At 40.3% G+C, this 17,740-nt stretch overlaps 1 protein-coding gene across 3 annotated transcripts in view; it reads right to left on the bottom strand.

The window, feature by feature from the left end:
- CREB3L1 (cAMP responsive element binding protein 3 like 1) overlaps positions 1-17,740 on the bottom strand; it is a 95,907-nt gene that overhangs the window by 14,470 nt on the left and 63,697 nt on the right. For all 3 annotated transcript variants that reach the window (XM_026671262.2, XM_087951303.1, XM_087951304.1), the window contains 4 exons: positions 17,276-17,433; positions 14,413-14,562; positions 6,701-6,759; positions 1,649-1,717 (listed from right to left, as the gene is read on the bottom strand). In XM_026671262.2, the coding sequence (XP_026527047.2) occupies positions 1,649-1,717; positions 6,701-6,759; positions 14,413-14,562; positions 17,276-17,433 (436 nt within the window). The remainder of the gene's footprint in view (positions 1-1,648; positions 1,718-6,700; positions 6,760-14,412; positions 14,563-17,275; positions 17,434-17,740) is intronic.

Genomic DNA, 17,740 nt, shown 5'->3' with positions numbered 1-17,740 from the left:
TTGCTTTAAAAAAGAGTCTGCTTTGGTATCAAGGGAAATAATGTGGAAAGAGAAATGAAGGCATCCATGGGTGCAATCATCTGGGAAAGCAAAGAAAAGGCACAAAACTTGTGAGGAAGGAGTAATCCCTAAAAGCAGGGGTTCCCAACTGGGGGTGCGAGACAATATTCCAGGAGGTGCAAAAACTTGGGTTTAGAAGTTTCAAAATTACAGTGTATATGCATAATTATATCCATATATTTTTGTAAGGGGTGTGAGAATATATCAGAAGCTTTCTAGGGGTGTGAGGTATAGAAAAGGTTGGGAACCCCTGCCTAAAAGGAAAAGACAGGTATAGGTAGATTGGTCCACACAGGGACCCACCAGCCAGATATCAGGTTTGCCTTCTCTATAAGGACAACAAATCAGGTCTTGCCATAATTCCAATTCCAATTCTGACTGGAATTTCTGTAGTTTCCTTGAGAAAAGACTGGAGGAGCAGCTTCGGCTGCAGGATATAATTGCCCTTAGAGGAAACGGTCAGCTTAAGAATTGGTCTGGAAAGACATGTGTTGCAGAATTTCAGTACAGTACTAGAGTTGGAATACACCCAGGAAATGTGCCTATTTTTCTCTTCCCCCTGCTCCAATTATTTAAAAAGCAAATAAACCACAAAAGTTCAGTCCTGACTGTCTCAACCAAAAAAAATTCCTAAAAGTTACAAACCAAATGCAGCTGATTCATTGCTGGGGGAAACTAGAACAGAAGAAAACCAAAACCTGTTCCTGTAGGGCAGGGGTGTCAAACTTGATTTCATTGAGGGCTGCACCAGGGTTGTGTTTGACCTCGGGGGGCCAGGGTGGGCGTGGCCAGGGTGGGCGTGGCCAGCTCAATGTCACTCGTGTCGGGGGCACCTGTAGTGGCCCAAGCACTCTGCCAGTGAAAACAGGCTCCTTAGCTCCATTTTCAACTGCCATGGCCTCCTGCAACCCTCTGCCAGTGAGAACGGAGCTCAGAAGCACTGTGGGCCAGTCCTTTGCTGTTTCCAGGGTGGCCCTGCGGGCCAGATCTAAGCACCCTGCAGACCAGATTCCCCTCCACCCCCGGGCCTTGAGTTTGACGCCCCTGCTGTAGGGTAATCTAACATCTATCAAAAAGTACCAGTAGATAGGTAAAAGAAATACATTTCAGGTTTATTTGCTAGACAAATCAAAGAATTCATTAAATGGAATCTCTTGTAGCAGGAGTGGATAGTGAATCCTGTAGTATTCAACTTGAAGTATTTTTGGGCTTGCAAATTATGTGACATACACAAATGGAAATATAGGAGAGGTTATATAGAAATATGAATAGACTTGGTAAAACTGCATATCAATATGCACATACAAGGAAAAATTACATATACATGCGTGAATACTTAAGGAAAGTTCATAAAGACAATATGCAGATATTAAGACTGCTGTAACGATTCGCAGCTAACACCAACAGTTACTTTAAGAAAATCTGGCATGTATGCACTACTGATGTGGATTAAATATAATCTATATTATTTATATCATAAAGTAAGGGGTGGAGCTAAGTGATCTTCCTTCTTTTTTTCTGCATTCTCCCAAGCCTTTTTCTCAACAGGACCTTTCGTTAAAGATAGGAACATTTGGGTTCTCCTCACCTGTTTGCGTTTTCTAATGTCTCCACCTTTTTCCACAGTTCATTATTCTCAGATGTATACGTTTCAACTCTGGAGAAGCAAAACAAACTCATGAATATGATGTACACCCACTCTAATCCAGATTCTAGTTCCTAAGGACTGAAACCAAATGGAATGTTATTTGTATGAAAGCAATTAAAATGCACACATTTTGTTCTGTAAATAGAAACTTTGGGAAAGCCTGAGCAGGCTGGGGATTGTGGTGGGTGCGCATGGAAAGAATGGAGGATTTTAACCTGTTCTTTTCTCTGCCACAATTCTGACAAAACTGGTCTTTCTGAAGCTTCTATTTACAATTCAAGGAAAGCCTCTATTAGGCATGTGGTAACAGTTGCACACATCAGACTGTCTCAAAAAGACTCCGCAATGAAGAGAAAACATGCAATTTTTTTTAAAAAAGAGGTATTTTAAATGAAATTAATCCTAAATTATCAGTCTGCCTAGGCTGAGGCCCATTTTGGCCCCTAAAAAAATTATGCAGCACAGCCATTGATATGAATTCCTCTTGCAAACATAAAGGACTTTCTTCCAGGCCTTGCCCCTGGCCTGCTCGTGGGAGGCCTTGTGGCTTACTTCTCAGCAAGACAACACCCACCATTTGCACCCTTTGAAATGAAAACAGCAATTTTGGAGAGGCCATTTTGTTGGGAGTTTGGCAAATAGAGAAAAACCTACACTTCCGTTTTACCCTCCCTCATAATCCCAAACTGTTCAGGCTTCCTTGGGATTCTTTGAGTCTGCTGACATTTCTATAAAGAATTTGTGCGGATTAATTTTAACTGTGTGTGGATAATACAACATACAGTTTGGTGTTAAACATCTCTGTCATTGCTCCATGCCAGGAAACAGGCTCTATCTGATAAATGATTTGAAGCAGCTTAGCACTCTGACTAAGAATACAAAAATCAGGGATGAGTAAGCACTAGTCATAAATCCTGTGTTTGTTCTGAGGACTGATATGTTGCCTTACAATTAGGAAACAGTCAGGGTGGTTAAAAATTGTACTGAAAATGACAATAAATAAAACAAAGTCCCCATGGACTCCTTGGGATTTTTATGTGATTCCCACTGTACACAAAATGTAACAAGAAAAGTAAAATGGCTATTATTGACTGTACTGCATTTTTGAGTTCTTCAAAATTACTCACAATGTTTATTATATTTATCTTCACTATACATCAGAAAATAGACAATAATGATTAGTCCAAAGCCATCCAAAAACAACACTCCTATGCCTTTCATCAAGAGAAGCTCCCAATAATAGAATAAAATCAATTCAAAGGCTCAAATATCTCTCAAAAATGAATTTCATTCATAGGAACAGAAAAAAAAATCAGCAGAAACTTTCACTGAGATAGAAACAGATTTGAGTATAAACAGAGACATGCCTTTTTTTTGTTATTGGTGTATCCCCCCACCCCTTTTCTTTGTTCCATGTTATTAAATGAAGAAAGGGAAAAATATTAAACTTAAAAATAATAAAGTAATTGCTATAGACTACATTAATGTTTAGGTCACAAAACACTCATGGGATTCTCTGTGTTAATCAAGCTACATTTGGAAGGCTGTGTCCAGTTCTGGCTCCCCTGTTTTAAAATGGATCTTAGAATGAATTCAGAGAAAATCAGTTATGATGGTGAATAGGCTGAAAACCAAATTCTATTAGTTACAGCTAGTAGATTTGCACAGGTTTAGCCTGGAGAAGAAAACATTAAAGCAAAATATAATCGCAGACCTTAAATATCTGAATGTCTGTTATGCAAAAGATGGAAGAGATTATTTCTTTCTCCAGGCCTGGAACCAGTGAATAGAAATTCCAAGGAGGCACATTTCAGTTAAGCATTAGAAGAAATATACTGAAAGAGCTGTTTGGCCGCAGAAGTAGCTGGCCTGGGAGGCGCTGAACTCTTCTTTGCTGGACGGAATTAGATGGAGTCTGAATAGCCATCTGTTGGGGATGCAGCAATAGCATCTTGCACTGCTGACCTTGCATTGAGCAAGGAGTTGGATGACATGATGTTCAAGGTCTTTTCCAGCAGTGTGATTCCATGGATGTGAACTCTAAACATCTTGGCTTCTTTTCCCTCTTTACTCAGCTGTTTGTGCTTTTTGGGAAACTAAGGATTTTTGAAGGGGATAGGGAGAGCCATTTATTTTCCAATTCTCCTATGGATTCATTTGCGTAATGTTACACATTGAAATTACTGCTTTAAACTGTATTCTGAAACACACATCACATTGCTCTATTATTTATTAGATGCCTTTAATAAATAAATTTGTTAAATTTATTAGTTTATGAAACCGGTGGACATTGTATATAACAACAAAACAAACATGTATCATCAGCAAAGAGGTAAAGGACAAAAAGACTAGACATAATCTCAAGATGTTTATTTGACTAACCATCAATAAGTTCTGATTATTTCATGGCTGATGAGTTGCATAAATCATCATTATGCTTTGATACAGCCTCTGAAATGTGTGATACTTGGAAACATTTGGTGGCAGAATAGTTTCCAATCTTCAGTGGAAGTAAAAAGAAAATGGAGATGTACAAATGAAGAATTATGTTTGGGGGAAAATAAGAATATTTCAAATTATTTATTTTAAATAAAATACGATTTATGATGAGATTCAGAAAGAGTTTGAGCTTGAGATCTCTCAGACTGGAAATTATAGTAAGAGTGAATATTTTCTAATAAATTGGAGTAATCTTTTCATATTTTAACCTACAGCTTCTTTTTGCTTATTATAGTAAGAATGATAGAATCATAAGGCTGGAAGAGTCTTCAGAAGTCTTCCAGCCCAACCCCTTGCTTAAGGCAGTAGCCTTATGTTATCCCAATCAAATGGTTGTCCAGTTTATTTTTGAAAACCTCCAGTGATGGAGCACCCACAACCCCAGGCAACAAGCTATTCCATTGCTTAATTGTTCTCACTGACAGAAAATTTCTCCTTATCTTTCAGTTGGATGTCTCTTTGACAAGCTTTCCACTCATTACTTCTTGTCCTACTTTCTGATGCCTGAGAGAACAAGTCAATCCCTTCTTTTTTGTAACAGTGACTCAAGTAATGGGAGACTTATCATGTCCCCCTGATCTTTCTTTTTGATTGGCTAGGCATACCTAGTTCCCTCAACCATTCATCACAGAATTTAGCCTCTAGACTCTTTATCATCTTTGTTGCTCTTCTCTAAATACTTTCCAGGACCTCAACATCTTTTTTGTATCATGGTGATCAGAACTGGACACAGTATTCCAAATGGGGTCTCATCAGTGTGGTATAAAGTGGTACTATCACTTCTTGTTGTCTTGATGCTATGTCTGTGTTGATGCAGCCTAGGAATGCATTGCCTTTTTTGTCGGCTGCAGCACACTGCTGGCTCATACTTAAGTGGTAGTCCACTAGGACACCTAGATGCCTCTCACAGTTACTACTGTTGAGCAGTTTACCAATAGAGTATTTTGGAAATCAATAAAGGGAGAGATGTATTGACGAACATCATATTACAAGCTTGATTTGGATAAGAAAATGGATACAAAGAAAGTAATTAATGGGGAATAATATGGAGGGGAAAGAAGATCTGACCACAGGCATTTGTTCTAAATCAACCCAATGTCTTTTGATGCAATCTCCTTTCTGAATACACAAGACTGATTGCAGCCCTTCCTTCAAATAAATGTGTATGTTTTAGACAAACTAAATCCTAGCAACATTTATTTAGTTGAACCTTAATGTTCCTTAATCTGAAGTCTTTATCTGCTTTTAAAGGTGACATGGGATCTACAATCAAGATCTCCTATAGGTTTTGTGTTGTTGTTCATGGAATTCTTTGAAACAGGGGAAGTGCTAACAACTTGGAGGGGAGGAATTTCAGTGGGGAAAAAAATGACATTCAAGAAATAGCAGGCCAATCCCAAGCAACACTTCATCATTGTTTTTAAATACCATGTGACTTTTATTTGTTTGTTAGATTTTTATACTACTTTTATTTCTGGTCAAGTAAAGGTGGTGTACTCAATTAACGCTCTGCCCTGCTTTTTTCTACACAACAATCCTGTGAAGTGAGTTGGGCTAAGAGAGAGTGACTGGCTCCAAATCAACCAGCCAAGTCTTCTAGGGAGGCCTATAACTAATGGCCTCCTGGTTTCTAGTCCAATACCTTAGCTACCACACCAAACTGACTCTCTAATTAGGCTTTCAAATTAGTCTTCCTTTTATTTTTACTCAGAAAGGTTCATCTGCCATGACACATTTATTTTGGCTCAGAAAGCTCTAATCTGTTTTTAGAAAGTTGTTTCTAATATATAATTTTAATTTTTTTTGTTGAAGTTTAAACCTATTACTTTTTATATCTGAACCAGAAGAAACCTTTGACCCTTTATTTTTCTTAAGGAGCATTAGGCATCACAATATATAATTTTGTCCCTGACTGCCAAATTGCCCTTTTACTACACAGCTAGCTGCTATAGGTCATATAGTTTTTAAACATATTAAAGAAAACGTCTAGAGGATAAAGGCAAAAGGAAATGACAGAAAGGAACACTAACAAGTCTTATGGTTGCAGGAGCCAATCTGAGTCAGTCACCGGGACTAGAGGTTTGTTCTTCCACTCTTTCAGACTCATGCTGGAGACCATCCTCAGGGAATTTCTCAATCTCCGGGACACATCTGGAGACTGAGAAATTCCCCAAGGATGGGCTCCAGCCATGAGTCTGAAAGCTTGAAAAAAAAAAAAAAAAAACCTCAGGTCCCGGTGACCAACTCAGATTGGATCCTGCAACATTATCCTGGGACACATATATTTGTCTTCATTCCCAGTCTTATGATTGCTACAGATGCAAAATGCAAGAAGAGCCAATTCTGTTGGGCAGTAACTGAACCAAAACAAAGGCTAGTGTGTCTATTAGATCATTATCATACTAGAAATCCTAATCAAGTTCAAGAGAAACTCATGACATCATAAGCCTAGCATCAACTTCATGGGGTCACCCAGAGAAAATAATGGCTTACTTCTTCTCTAAGCATTCTACATATTCTTTCTTCTTTCTGCGACTCTCCTGTGCAGAAATCTAGAATGAAAAATAGAAATATTAGCTGCACTCACAAGAATAATTCCATATTTGGTAAATATAGCAACCTATGGTCAAATTTCAGGCAACACAGGAAACTGTGAGAAGGATTACCCACAACTACACAGGAGTCCCCTTTGAATCAGGACTGCTGAACCTTCCTCTTGTGATTTATGTTGCTGGACAAAAGAGTTACTTGATGAATATTAGTACGGTTGACTAATTGTGGTTTTAGACCAGGAAATGGCATGAGTTCTTTCCCAGCATTAAAGTTCCAATTTAATTTGGGGAAAGGGGGTGTTCTTCTAAATTAAGACACAGGACAGTTCTTTGTGGAATCTGAGGAAGGCTCTTTTAAAGAAGCTGCCAGGAGAAGATGTTTGTGATTTAAGGAGATGTCATCAGGTGCAATATATATACACACTCACAGATGCTGCAAATCATCTCCCTTTTGAATCCAAACATAGAATATAGACTGAAATGTTATGACTATGGTGGGGGCTGGCTCAGGACATGTTGCTTGAGCTACTCTGAAAAGTTAAGGAATCAGTTCTCAACAAATGAACCAGCAAACATGTAGAAAACTCTTAAAGACATCACTGGCTACAGCAAAACTCCTTCCTGGGCAGAAGGAAATCAACAACCAGCAGATGATCTGAATGTGTTTTACTGCAGGTTCCAAAGGAAACTACAGCTACCTATCTCCACAATCCTCATCTCAAACACACCAACAACAGCCAAGCCTCCTACAACTGACCCCAACCCATTGGGTTTACAACCTCTGGTGATCACAGAAAAAGAAGTGCAAGATCTATTTCACAGACAAAAGCCAGGAAAAGCACCAGGGCCAGACAAGATAACTCCTTCTTGCTTAATAGTCTGTGCTGGCCACTTGGCCCCCATCTTCACCCGAATCTTCAATAAATCACCAGAGATGTGCTATGTTCCTTCCTGCTTCAAATGCTCTACTATCATCCCAGTGCCAAAGAAGCCCTCCATCAGGGAACTGAATGACTACAGACCAGTTGCTCTAACATCTGTAGTTATGAAAACCTTTGAAAGGCTTGTGCTGTCCCATCACGGATCTGCTGTTAGATCCCACACAGTTTGCATACCCAGCAAATAGATTGACAGATGCTGCTGTTAATATGGCTCTGCACTACATCCTATAACACCTTGAATCTCCAAATACCTACACAAGGGCCCCCTCTGTAGACTTCAGTTCAGCATTCAATACCTTCATTCCAGACATTCTTCTGACTAAACCAGCTAGCAGTACCTGAACACACTTGTAAGTGGATCATAAGCTTCCTAACAGACAGGAAGCAGCAGGTGAATCTAGGCAGAATCACATCTGATACCTGTACAATTAGCACAGCGTCCCCCCTAAGGTTGTGTGCTTTCTCCACTTCTCTTCTCCCTACATACCAATGACTGCATCACAAACAATCCATCTGTAAAAATACTGAAGTTTGCAGAAGATACAACAGTGATTGGTCTCATTCAAGACAATGATGAATCCGTATACTGACAGGAGATTGTACAGTAATGCTTCAGAGCCAGTGCCTCCAATGCGAAAGTGGTGGCACGTTATGTGCCGCCGCGGCCGCATTCGATGTGCCGCCCCCCTGCCACCTCTTAGCATCCCCAAGGGGGCTGGCAGAGGGGCTATAAGAGGCGGCAGGGGGGTGTTCAAGGTGCCGGCCGGCCCTGCAGTTTCACCCATTGAGGCGCCGGCTCCGGAGTGGTGCTACAGTCAATGGGTGAACCTGCACGGCCGGCACCTCAAACACCCCCTGCCGCCTCTTAGCATCCCCAAGGCGGCCAGCAGAAGGGTGCTAAGAGGCAGCAGGGGGCAGTGCATCAAACGTGGCCACGGCAGCACGTAATGTGCCACTGCTTCCGCATTGGAGGCGCCAGCTCCGGAGCGGTGCTAGTTAATGGGTGAACCTGCAGGGCTGGCCGGTGCCTCGAATGCCCCCCTGCTGCCTCTTAGCGCCCCTCTGCCAGCCCCCTTGGGAACACTAAGAGGCGGCAGAGGGACATTCGACGCGCCTGCCGGCCCTGCAGGTTCATCCATTGACCGCTCGGGAGCCGGTGCCTCCAATGCGGCAGCACATTGGGAAAAGCCACCGCCACTACTTTCTCAAAGTGCTACCGCTGTTGCATTCTGTCTGTCTGTCTGTCCGTCCGTCCGTCCGTCCGTCTGTCCATCCATCCAAAAGGTCTGTCTGTTTGCCTGCCTTCCTGCCTATCTATCTATCTATCTATCTATCTATCTATCTATCTATCTATCTATCTATCTATCCATCCATCCATCCATCCATCCATCCATGTTCGAAGCGCAGGCCCCACAAGCACATCGGGAAAGTAGAGCAAAGCCAGTCTGAGAGGGAGGGAGAGAGAGATAGAAAGAGAGAGAGACCTGATGCATCAGATTGAAATGAGGCCTAGTTTAGACTGAGGCCCTTTTCCACACTGAAACCTCTTTGGCTTCTATTAAAGGTTTTGTGGACGAAACATGGTCAAGACTATCAGGAAGCTGTCACATTTTGTTGAGGCTTTAAAAAGGATCCATTGGACCAGATCTCCACCCTAAAAGTTATTTTCCCCAATGTATTACAGTGCCAATTCTGAAGAAGGCAAAACCAAAATGTACTGGTAAATTACAAGGAGAACACACACACACACACACACGTTCCCTTCTAACCCTGCTGGAGCAGGTGATTGGACTAGAATAGATATCTCATTATCTTTCTCCTCCCTCTCTCCCTCCTTCTTTATTTCTTTTTCTTTCTGTCCCTTCCTTCCATTTCCCCGTCTTTGTCTGTCCCTTTTTCTTTCTTTCTGTTTTATCTTTCCTTTCTTCCTCTCTTCCTCTCTCTCTTTCTTTTCTCCTCTCTTTCCCTCTCTCAGGCTCACCCCTTTAGATCAGGGGTCGCCAAACTCATAATTTTAAATCCTGGAGACCACTAATATGAATTTTGACTGACAGTGGCTTTCTGGCGTTGGTGGGAGAGAGAGAGAGAGAGATCTGATCCAACCTCTCTCTCTCCCTCTCTCTCTCACACACAGGCAGAGGTGGGATTTAGACCCTTGATCTAAAACTGTCAAAACTCCAAAAACAGGTCACGTAGCTGTGGGGAGGCCAGTCATAAATTAGAACACTTGCTAAACAACTGGGCATTAAGTAAGGACCATTGTATTTGGTTTGCCAGTCACCTGGCCACGCCCACCTAGTCACATGACCAGCAACCACAACCACCCAATCACGTGACCAGCAAGCCACACCCTCAAATTAGGCCATGCCCACAGAAATTTGAATCCCACCCCTGGGTGGGGGGCACCAAGGATGAGTTTGTAGCACCAAGATGGTAGTGGACTGAAAAAGTTTGGGAACCACTAGAGTCTAGCATCTCTGAGAATACCAATGACAATTTGGAGATATATAACAGATTGCAATATACCTATGGCTCAGACTTTGGCTCCTCCTATGCCTGACTTTGTCTAATGACAAGACCAAGTCCGTCCATGAAGTAACAACAGACTTTTATATTCTTTTGCTGATCACCTATAAATTGTCACAATTGGCAGACAGTCTATTATATATATATTGCATGCATAAACTTCTAGGTTCAATCCCAGTGTTAATTTATCCTTTAAAAAATACATTTAAAGATCTTGTAGACTTGCATTCAATCAATACAAAGTGAGCTAAATGGAGTAACAGAATTATAGAATCGTAGAGTTGGATGGGATTATAAGGATCACCTAGTCCAGGGGTGTCAAACATGATTTCATTGAGGGCCACATCAGGGTTGTGTTTGACCTCAGAGGGCTGGTGGGAGGACATGGGGTGTGGCCAGGGGGTGTGGCCATGGTGGGTGTGACATGGGACTCATGTCGGGGGCACCTGGGGTGGCCAAGTGCTAAGGCAGGATTTCCCCAAGACCCTCCCTCACTCTCATTATAACTTCCTTCCTTCCTTCCTTCCTTCCTTCCTTCCTTCCTTCCTTCCTTCCCTTCCTTCCTCCCTCCCTCCCTCCTTTTCTTCTTTTTCCTTCACTCTTCATTCTCCTTTCTTCCTCTCTTTCCTTATTTTTCTTCCTTGCTCTCTTCCCATCTTCCCTTCTTTTTCTTTGTCTTTCCTCTTTCTCTTTCTCCTTTCCTGTTGCTTTCCTGCATGCTCAAATGCAAAAGGGGAAACATTTCTCCTTTTGTTTTGTTTTTAGTTTATTTTGCTAGTCCTCTGCCAGCAAAAACATAGCCTGGAGGGTCCGTCCCTCAAGCCCCGTTTGCACTGGCAGGAGGCCCTCATGGCCAAAATAGGTGCGGGGGGGGAGTGTGGTCCCCTGAGCTCCATTTTTGCTAGCAGAGGCGCCGTGGGCCAGTCCTTTGCACACTTCAGGCCAAATGCAGCTTCGGGCTTTGAGTTTGACATCCCTGATCTAGTCCAACCCTCTGTAGGGTTCAGGAGAATCAATTAATCCATGAAGTTGTTTGTTTGGTCTCTTCTTAAATACTTCTAAGATACTTCTAAGATATGGACCACCCACAATTTCCTTAGTGGACTTCTGTTGCACAGAGTTTACTGTCAGGAAAATTTCCCTACACATGAAATTTTAACAGCTAGCTGCAGCTTGTATCTGTTATAGCTGCACACAGTATTATTTTCTGTAATAGAGATGGTATGCCTCTCCATAGCATTCTTGCTGTTGCATTCTTGTACTGGTGACCATTAGCCTCTGGTTAAGCGATTTTAAGTCTGAACTCACATGACTCTTCTTGTATGCTTATAGTTGAGCTGAGCATATGTTTTTATTTTACATTTATACTTTTACATTATATGCAAAAATAAAAGTTCCTGGCATCTTTATTTTAAAGATTCTTTCAAATAACGGTACTAAGGAAGAATTGGAAAGTTACTGCCAGACTGAATAGACAATAGTGTGACCGAGAGACCAATAGTTTGCTCAGTGTATGCATATGTTATAGATTAAGTTGGATTGTAAACTCACATTAAATTTCTCCAAATTTGAACCGTCTTCTTAATGCATTATTCTATGAAAGGATTGACTCTTTACTTCTAAACATTTGCTCTCAGGCTATATTGCCCGATCCAATATATAGATTTCTCATAATCTCTACACAGATCTATCTTGGGTGACATAAGTTGTAGTCCAACACATCTGTAGTTCGGCAAGACCACTCTAGGATATCTAATACTGTACAATATTTTGCCTTAGAGACATCTCATAAAGTTCCCACAATATTAGTACAGCACGTTGTCTTCTGAGGTTATGCCAGGACTTCATTTTAAACACATATTGATGAATCAAGTCTATGTTATATTCAGAATCCAAATCAGCCTGCAGACAAATGACTGAGGCTTAACTTCTCGGTGGATCAGAATTGCTAAAAGAAGCTGAATCATTCTTGCCAGATGGACTGTACCTTATATTGGAGACTATGTTTGTTTCATAGAAAGTGACTAACACAAGCTGTTGGTTCATGAAAACTCACATTTAGGAAGGAACCCACAATTATGGATGTGTGAATCAGTAAAAATCCTAACCAGTTTATTGTCTGAGTTACTGACCACAATTGCAGTTCGATAAAAGTTTTTTTGCAATATTTGCAGGTTTTCCAGACAACCTTTCCCAAATTTAAATATTACTAATAATGGTTCAAGAGTTGGGAAACTGAAATATTCTAAATGAAGACAATGGAAAACTACTCCCACATTGTTGGTAAGAAAATTAAATGTATGGGTCCAGTTATTTGACAGAAGAATCTTTACCTTTTTATTGCATCAGTACACTATTTTCAGCAATACATTTTCTTTTCAAAATTGTGTTTTGTTTTTGCAGATTGCAGGAACAAATTAAATGTTAGCTAGATTTTTAAAAATATTTTTAATAGTTCATACTGCTATGCAGCATAGTGAAATGGAACATTCAACTTTGCAGATTCACCCTGATTCAGAATCAGTATTGTAGACATTTGCTTCTAAATTCATTTGGGTAAAAAATACTTATTGGGCAACCAGCTGATGGAACTAAATTTAAATGTTATACATTATGAATGTGAAATAAGAGAGTAATATGATATAAATACTTCTTGATACAGTGGTATCAAGCCTTATCTGGACATGTATATACTTACTTTATAACAGGGGTGACAAACTGATGGCCCACGGGCTGGATGCTTTATGTGTAGGCCATGCCCACTCCAGCACCGCGAATGGGAAAAATGCCACAAAAGTCACATGATGGCAATGTGATGTGATGAGTTTGACACCAGTACTTTATAGTAATGTTAAGATTTTTCACTACTACCACGCAGAATCTGACTGAAAAGTATATATGTTATGTAACATAATATATAAGGAGATGTAACATATTATGTAACATAATATATATAACATAATATATAAGGAGATGATAACATATTAGGAGATGATTGCCATAATTGTTTAAGGGGACAATTTAAATGTTTAATGTTTAATGGGATTTGAAATTGAATTAATTATAAGCTATAAGGGTGGCACACTCTAATTGGCAATTACAGGGGAAACCTTGTTTTGTAATGTTTGAAATGAGGAGGAATTTTTTTGGAAATGATGAAATAAAAATATGTGATGAAATTGTAAACAGGACAAATAAAAGTATAAGTATAATTATTATGAAGATATGAACATTTTTAAAGGGAAATGAAATAGGCTAAGAAATGAATGGGAAAGCTATAAAATAAACCTGAGGGAAGTATTTGAGAAAAATTAATAGAGAATACACAAAGTAGTGGTAAGATATGAAATTAAATATAAAAGATGAATATGTAACTGAAATTGTGTCTGTATGGAGATGTGAAAACCTGGAACCATGCTGTTTGCTAAAAAAAAAAAAAGATGTTTTATTTTGTTTTGTGAAAACTCAAATAAAATTTTATTTAAAAAAAAAAAAGAAATATGGAAGAAGTTACCAAAAAAAAAAAAAAAAAAAAGATTTTTCACTACTAAGTCCCTGTTAGTTACTTTATTGTTTCTCTGGTCTCCATTTATTTTAGCTTCCCCTATGTTGAATTTTAGATTGAAATCTCCTCAGGGATATATTTTCTGCAAGCAGTTTGCACATTGATGACATGGAACAGAGAAATAGATAGGCAAGGTGGCAAACTGGCAGGCCAGCAGACAGATGATCAAAAGTCAATTTATGTTGGAATTTGAAAAATTACTCCTTCAGAATTCTTGATTCCTTCCTAAAAATGGCTTTGAAAAGGTCTATCTTTGCATGATTAAATATTATTGGGTGAATAGAAATCCAGGTAATACCTGCATCTATGAGCCTCGGTGGCGCAGTGGTTAGAGTGCAGTACTGCAGGCTATATCTGCTGACTGCCGGTTACCTGCAAGTTGGCAGTTCGAATCTCACCAGGCTCAAGGTTGACTCAGCCTTTCCATCTTTTCGAGGTGGGTAAAATGAGGACCCAGATTATTGGGGGCAATAGGCTGACTAGGTAATAAACCGCTTAGCTGTAAAGCACTGTGAAGCAGTATATAAGTCTAAGTGCTATTGCTATCTATATTTATATATACCTCACCCCTGCCTCTTTAGCACTGCTCTTTACCAGTCTTATACAGTTGGAATAACATACCTTGTTCTTGATCTTTCGCCTTACTCTCTTCAGTGCTTTCTCTTCTGCTTTAGTCAAAGGAAGCTTGGTTGGGATGGGATAGCCCTCAGCAATCAGGGTGCGCTTTTCCTCCTCAGTTAGGAGCAGGGGCCCTGAAGTCCCTTGTAGTTTCTGGGAACAAGAGCAAGAGCAAACCATTTTTCCAAGATATACATTATAATCTTACCCCAGTTTTTCTGTGCAAATAATGCATTGTCAAAGTCCTACACTGTAAGCTTGAGCACAAGGGCTATCAAGGAATGAGAAAGAAAAGGGAAGGGGGAAGGAAATTCTTGTATATTCAAATACAACAATATTTAAAGAATTTCTAAAACAATATAGCATTAACATAACAACATTTTAAGAAATATTATAGCTTGCAAGGAGAGATCAGGTGGGTCTTCTGGGCCAGAGAGCTTTTCGGCATAGACACCCTAATGATGTGGTTCCATGAATCCTGACTTGGAAGGGCTTCCTCAATTCATTTTGTTTGCATGTTGGGATTATGTGAAAGAAGGTTATTTTAGTCCTAAGCCTTTAAAGATAAGGGTTGAAGTACTGATTTAAAACCATTCAAATGTCTATGAGCACCATTTCCAAAAATCCGGTTGTAGTTAGAATTTCAAGTCACCATTTCAGGTGAAGTTTTCTTATGAGCTTTTATACAAAATATATTCTGGAGCCACCTAGCCTCAACAAAACTTAAGGTTATGCAGGAAGATGGTCAGGTTCACCTTTTTAAAAAAAATCTATGCAGTTGATTGAGCAGATGAAACAAGGGCAAAAGCATACTTGGCCATAGCTATTTGACACACAATAAAGACAATCGTTTCCAGGACACTCCCAAATTGGATAACCTAATTTAAAATAGATTAAATGCTTAACAAAGATTCAGGGGGCCCAATAGATCATGAGTGCTTCCAGTGAAGCTCCTAGAGCAGGGCTAGAGACTTTAACCCAGAAATATTGCCCAGCCTCTGGCACTGCAAATTTGTATGGTTCCATCCTATCCCTTACCCTCTCTTCCCTCCTGTAGATGCCTTCTGAAAACACGAAGGAAATAGATGTAACTTTAGCCTTGTTCTGCAATGGACTAGCACCAATGTTACTGTCCAGACGGATAGATGGAAAATAGCAGAAAGGGGAAAACTAGGAGGGGGGGAAAGCAGGCATGGAGATTGATGAGTGAAAAACTAGGATTGGAACTACAGAAGAGGGTATCATGGTCAGTGTTTTCTCAGCCTTCATTTAATCCGAATTAAGCTCAAGTGTCTTTTTTTTTCTATATTACTGATCTTACTGATCTTAAGTACCCATCCAAAAACATGAATTCTCTAAGCTGAGTTGGAAAAAGAAAGACAAAGCCAAGTATAATTAGCATTTTGATGACAATCGATTCTAAATCTCTGAAGAAGCTTTGCTTTAAAACATATCACAGCCTGATAAATGCCTCAAGATGGCACTATTTTTATCTTTCTCATTTCTGAAATACTCTTAATTAGTAGCAAATTATGGTTCTGCCAATGTGTGAATATATGAAATGTTTTCACCTTTTACCCTTCTTCTAGATTCTACAATCCACTGTGAATCTTATGCTTTGAACAAGGAGATTCTTAATCTTGTCAAGTGTTCTATCCAGACCACCACGTCTCTGGCTTTTCTGTCCTAACTTTCTGTTCCAGTAAGGTGATTGCCAATCATTTTTTTTCCTGTACGTGTGTCACACTGAATATCACGTGTTTATAGGAATCTGGGGGCAGGGGGATCAAAATAGCAAATAGTGGATGGGACATCACAAGAAAGCTGGGGCTTGCATCATAAGAGTCATCAACTTGCTGATTTGAACCCCCAGTAGACACTACTATATGTGTTTATGTGTGTTATGTATTAAATTCATACATTCTATGGTAAAGCATCCATCCATCCAAAAACTAAGTTTAGAATTTAAAAAAACCCTCCCTTTGTCATGTAATTCTCACATATCTTCTGGAGCTATTATGTTTAACAAGTAGAATATTGCTGGCTCAAAATGGCAGGGAAATACTCCTTCTCTTTTCCTCAGCTACTGACTTTTCCACTGGGTGTTTTTTCTTACTAATAAGTAAGAAAAGTACTACTGGTGCACCATTTCATTGTTTTGGAAAAAGGATGTCCACCACAGTTAAAAAAAGACAGCCAACTGAAAAATTAGATAGCTAAGAAAAAGAAAAATGGTAATGCTTTTTAGACTATTCCAGAACTATGAATAAATTACAGGAGTTGGAATCAGTTGAAGGGTCAGTACTGATTCTGTGAAGCCAATGTGTGGTGTTGGCCTCGAAAAAAGCAAAGGATAACAAACAATCGGATAGCAGCAATTGTGGTAACAGGAAAACCATACTTTGAATGCAGAGCAGAAAAATGCATCCAGAGGTTGAGGTGGAGAGGGGGTGTCAAACCCCGGGCCGGGGGGTGTTGATCTGGCTCAGGGCCACCCTGACGCTGAAGACGGGCCTGTGCTAGTTTGCCAGCAAAAACAGACCGGGGGGGCTGGGTGGGGGCAGCCCTTTGAGCTCTGTTTCAGTGGCAAGGGGGGGGCGGTGCCGGGGGAGCGCGGGGGCAGGAGCCGTTTTCTCAGGAGGGCTCGGGCCAACAGGCACCCCTGACAGGGTGATGTCGAGCGACCACACCCTCTGGCCACGCCCACTCTGGCCCTCAAGGTAAAATACAATCCTGATGCGGCCTTCCATGAAATCGAGTTTGACACCCCTGATATAGAGCAACAGTTTCAATTCCTGTCCTCCTAAAATGATAGCTGGATAATGGGGCAAGCTGGCATGGCAGTTAAGCTTAACTCTCTTCTTACATGTGGTGCTGTGAGGAGTGGAGAAGAAGAAATTGCTGTAGAAGACCGAGCAGTGGGACGGACTGGGCTGGAGGGAGGGAGGGATCTTGGGCTCTGAGATCCATCACTGTCACTGCCATGGCTGCTGGGAGGTGTTGGTGGCATCTGCACCAAGTCATCTAAGTCAGAAAAATATAGAAAACGGGTTAACAACAGACAGAAGGTTGGGTCACAGATAATAGCAGAAAAAGGTTATTTGGTGAAAGAAGGCTATAAATCTAACCAGTTCCAACTTGTGTGAACCGCAATCTGAGCTTTCATGTGTGAGAGGCAATATTCTTTCTTGGAAATGACAGAAATAAAACAGAAGATCCACCTTCTCTTCACCATTTCTTAACATCTGACCATCCTTACTTATCAATGGGCTTTATTTTCTTGTTTTGGTTTTATGTAAAAAAAGGCCTACTTCAACTGCCTAACTAATAC

Source organism: Notechis scutatus, chromosome 1 (genome assembly GCF_049901735.1).
Source record: "Notechis scutatus isolate UNSWTSFEM ecotype Mainland chromosome 1, rNotScu1.2, whole genome shotgun sequence".
Taxonomy (NCBI): domain Eukaryota; kingdom Metazoa; phylum Chordata; class Lepidosauria; order Squamata; family Elapidae; genus Notechis; species Notechis scutatus.
This window is presented reverse-complemented; position numbering and strand designations above follow the sequence as displayed.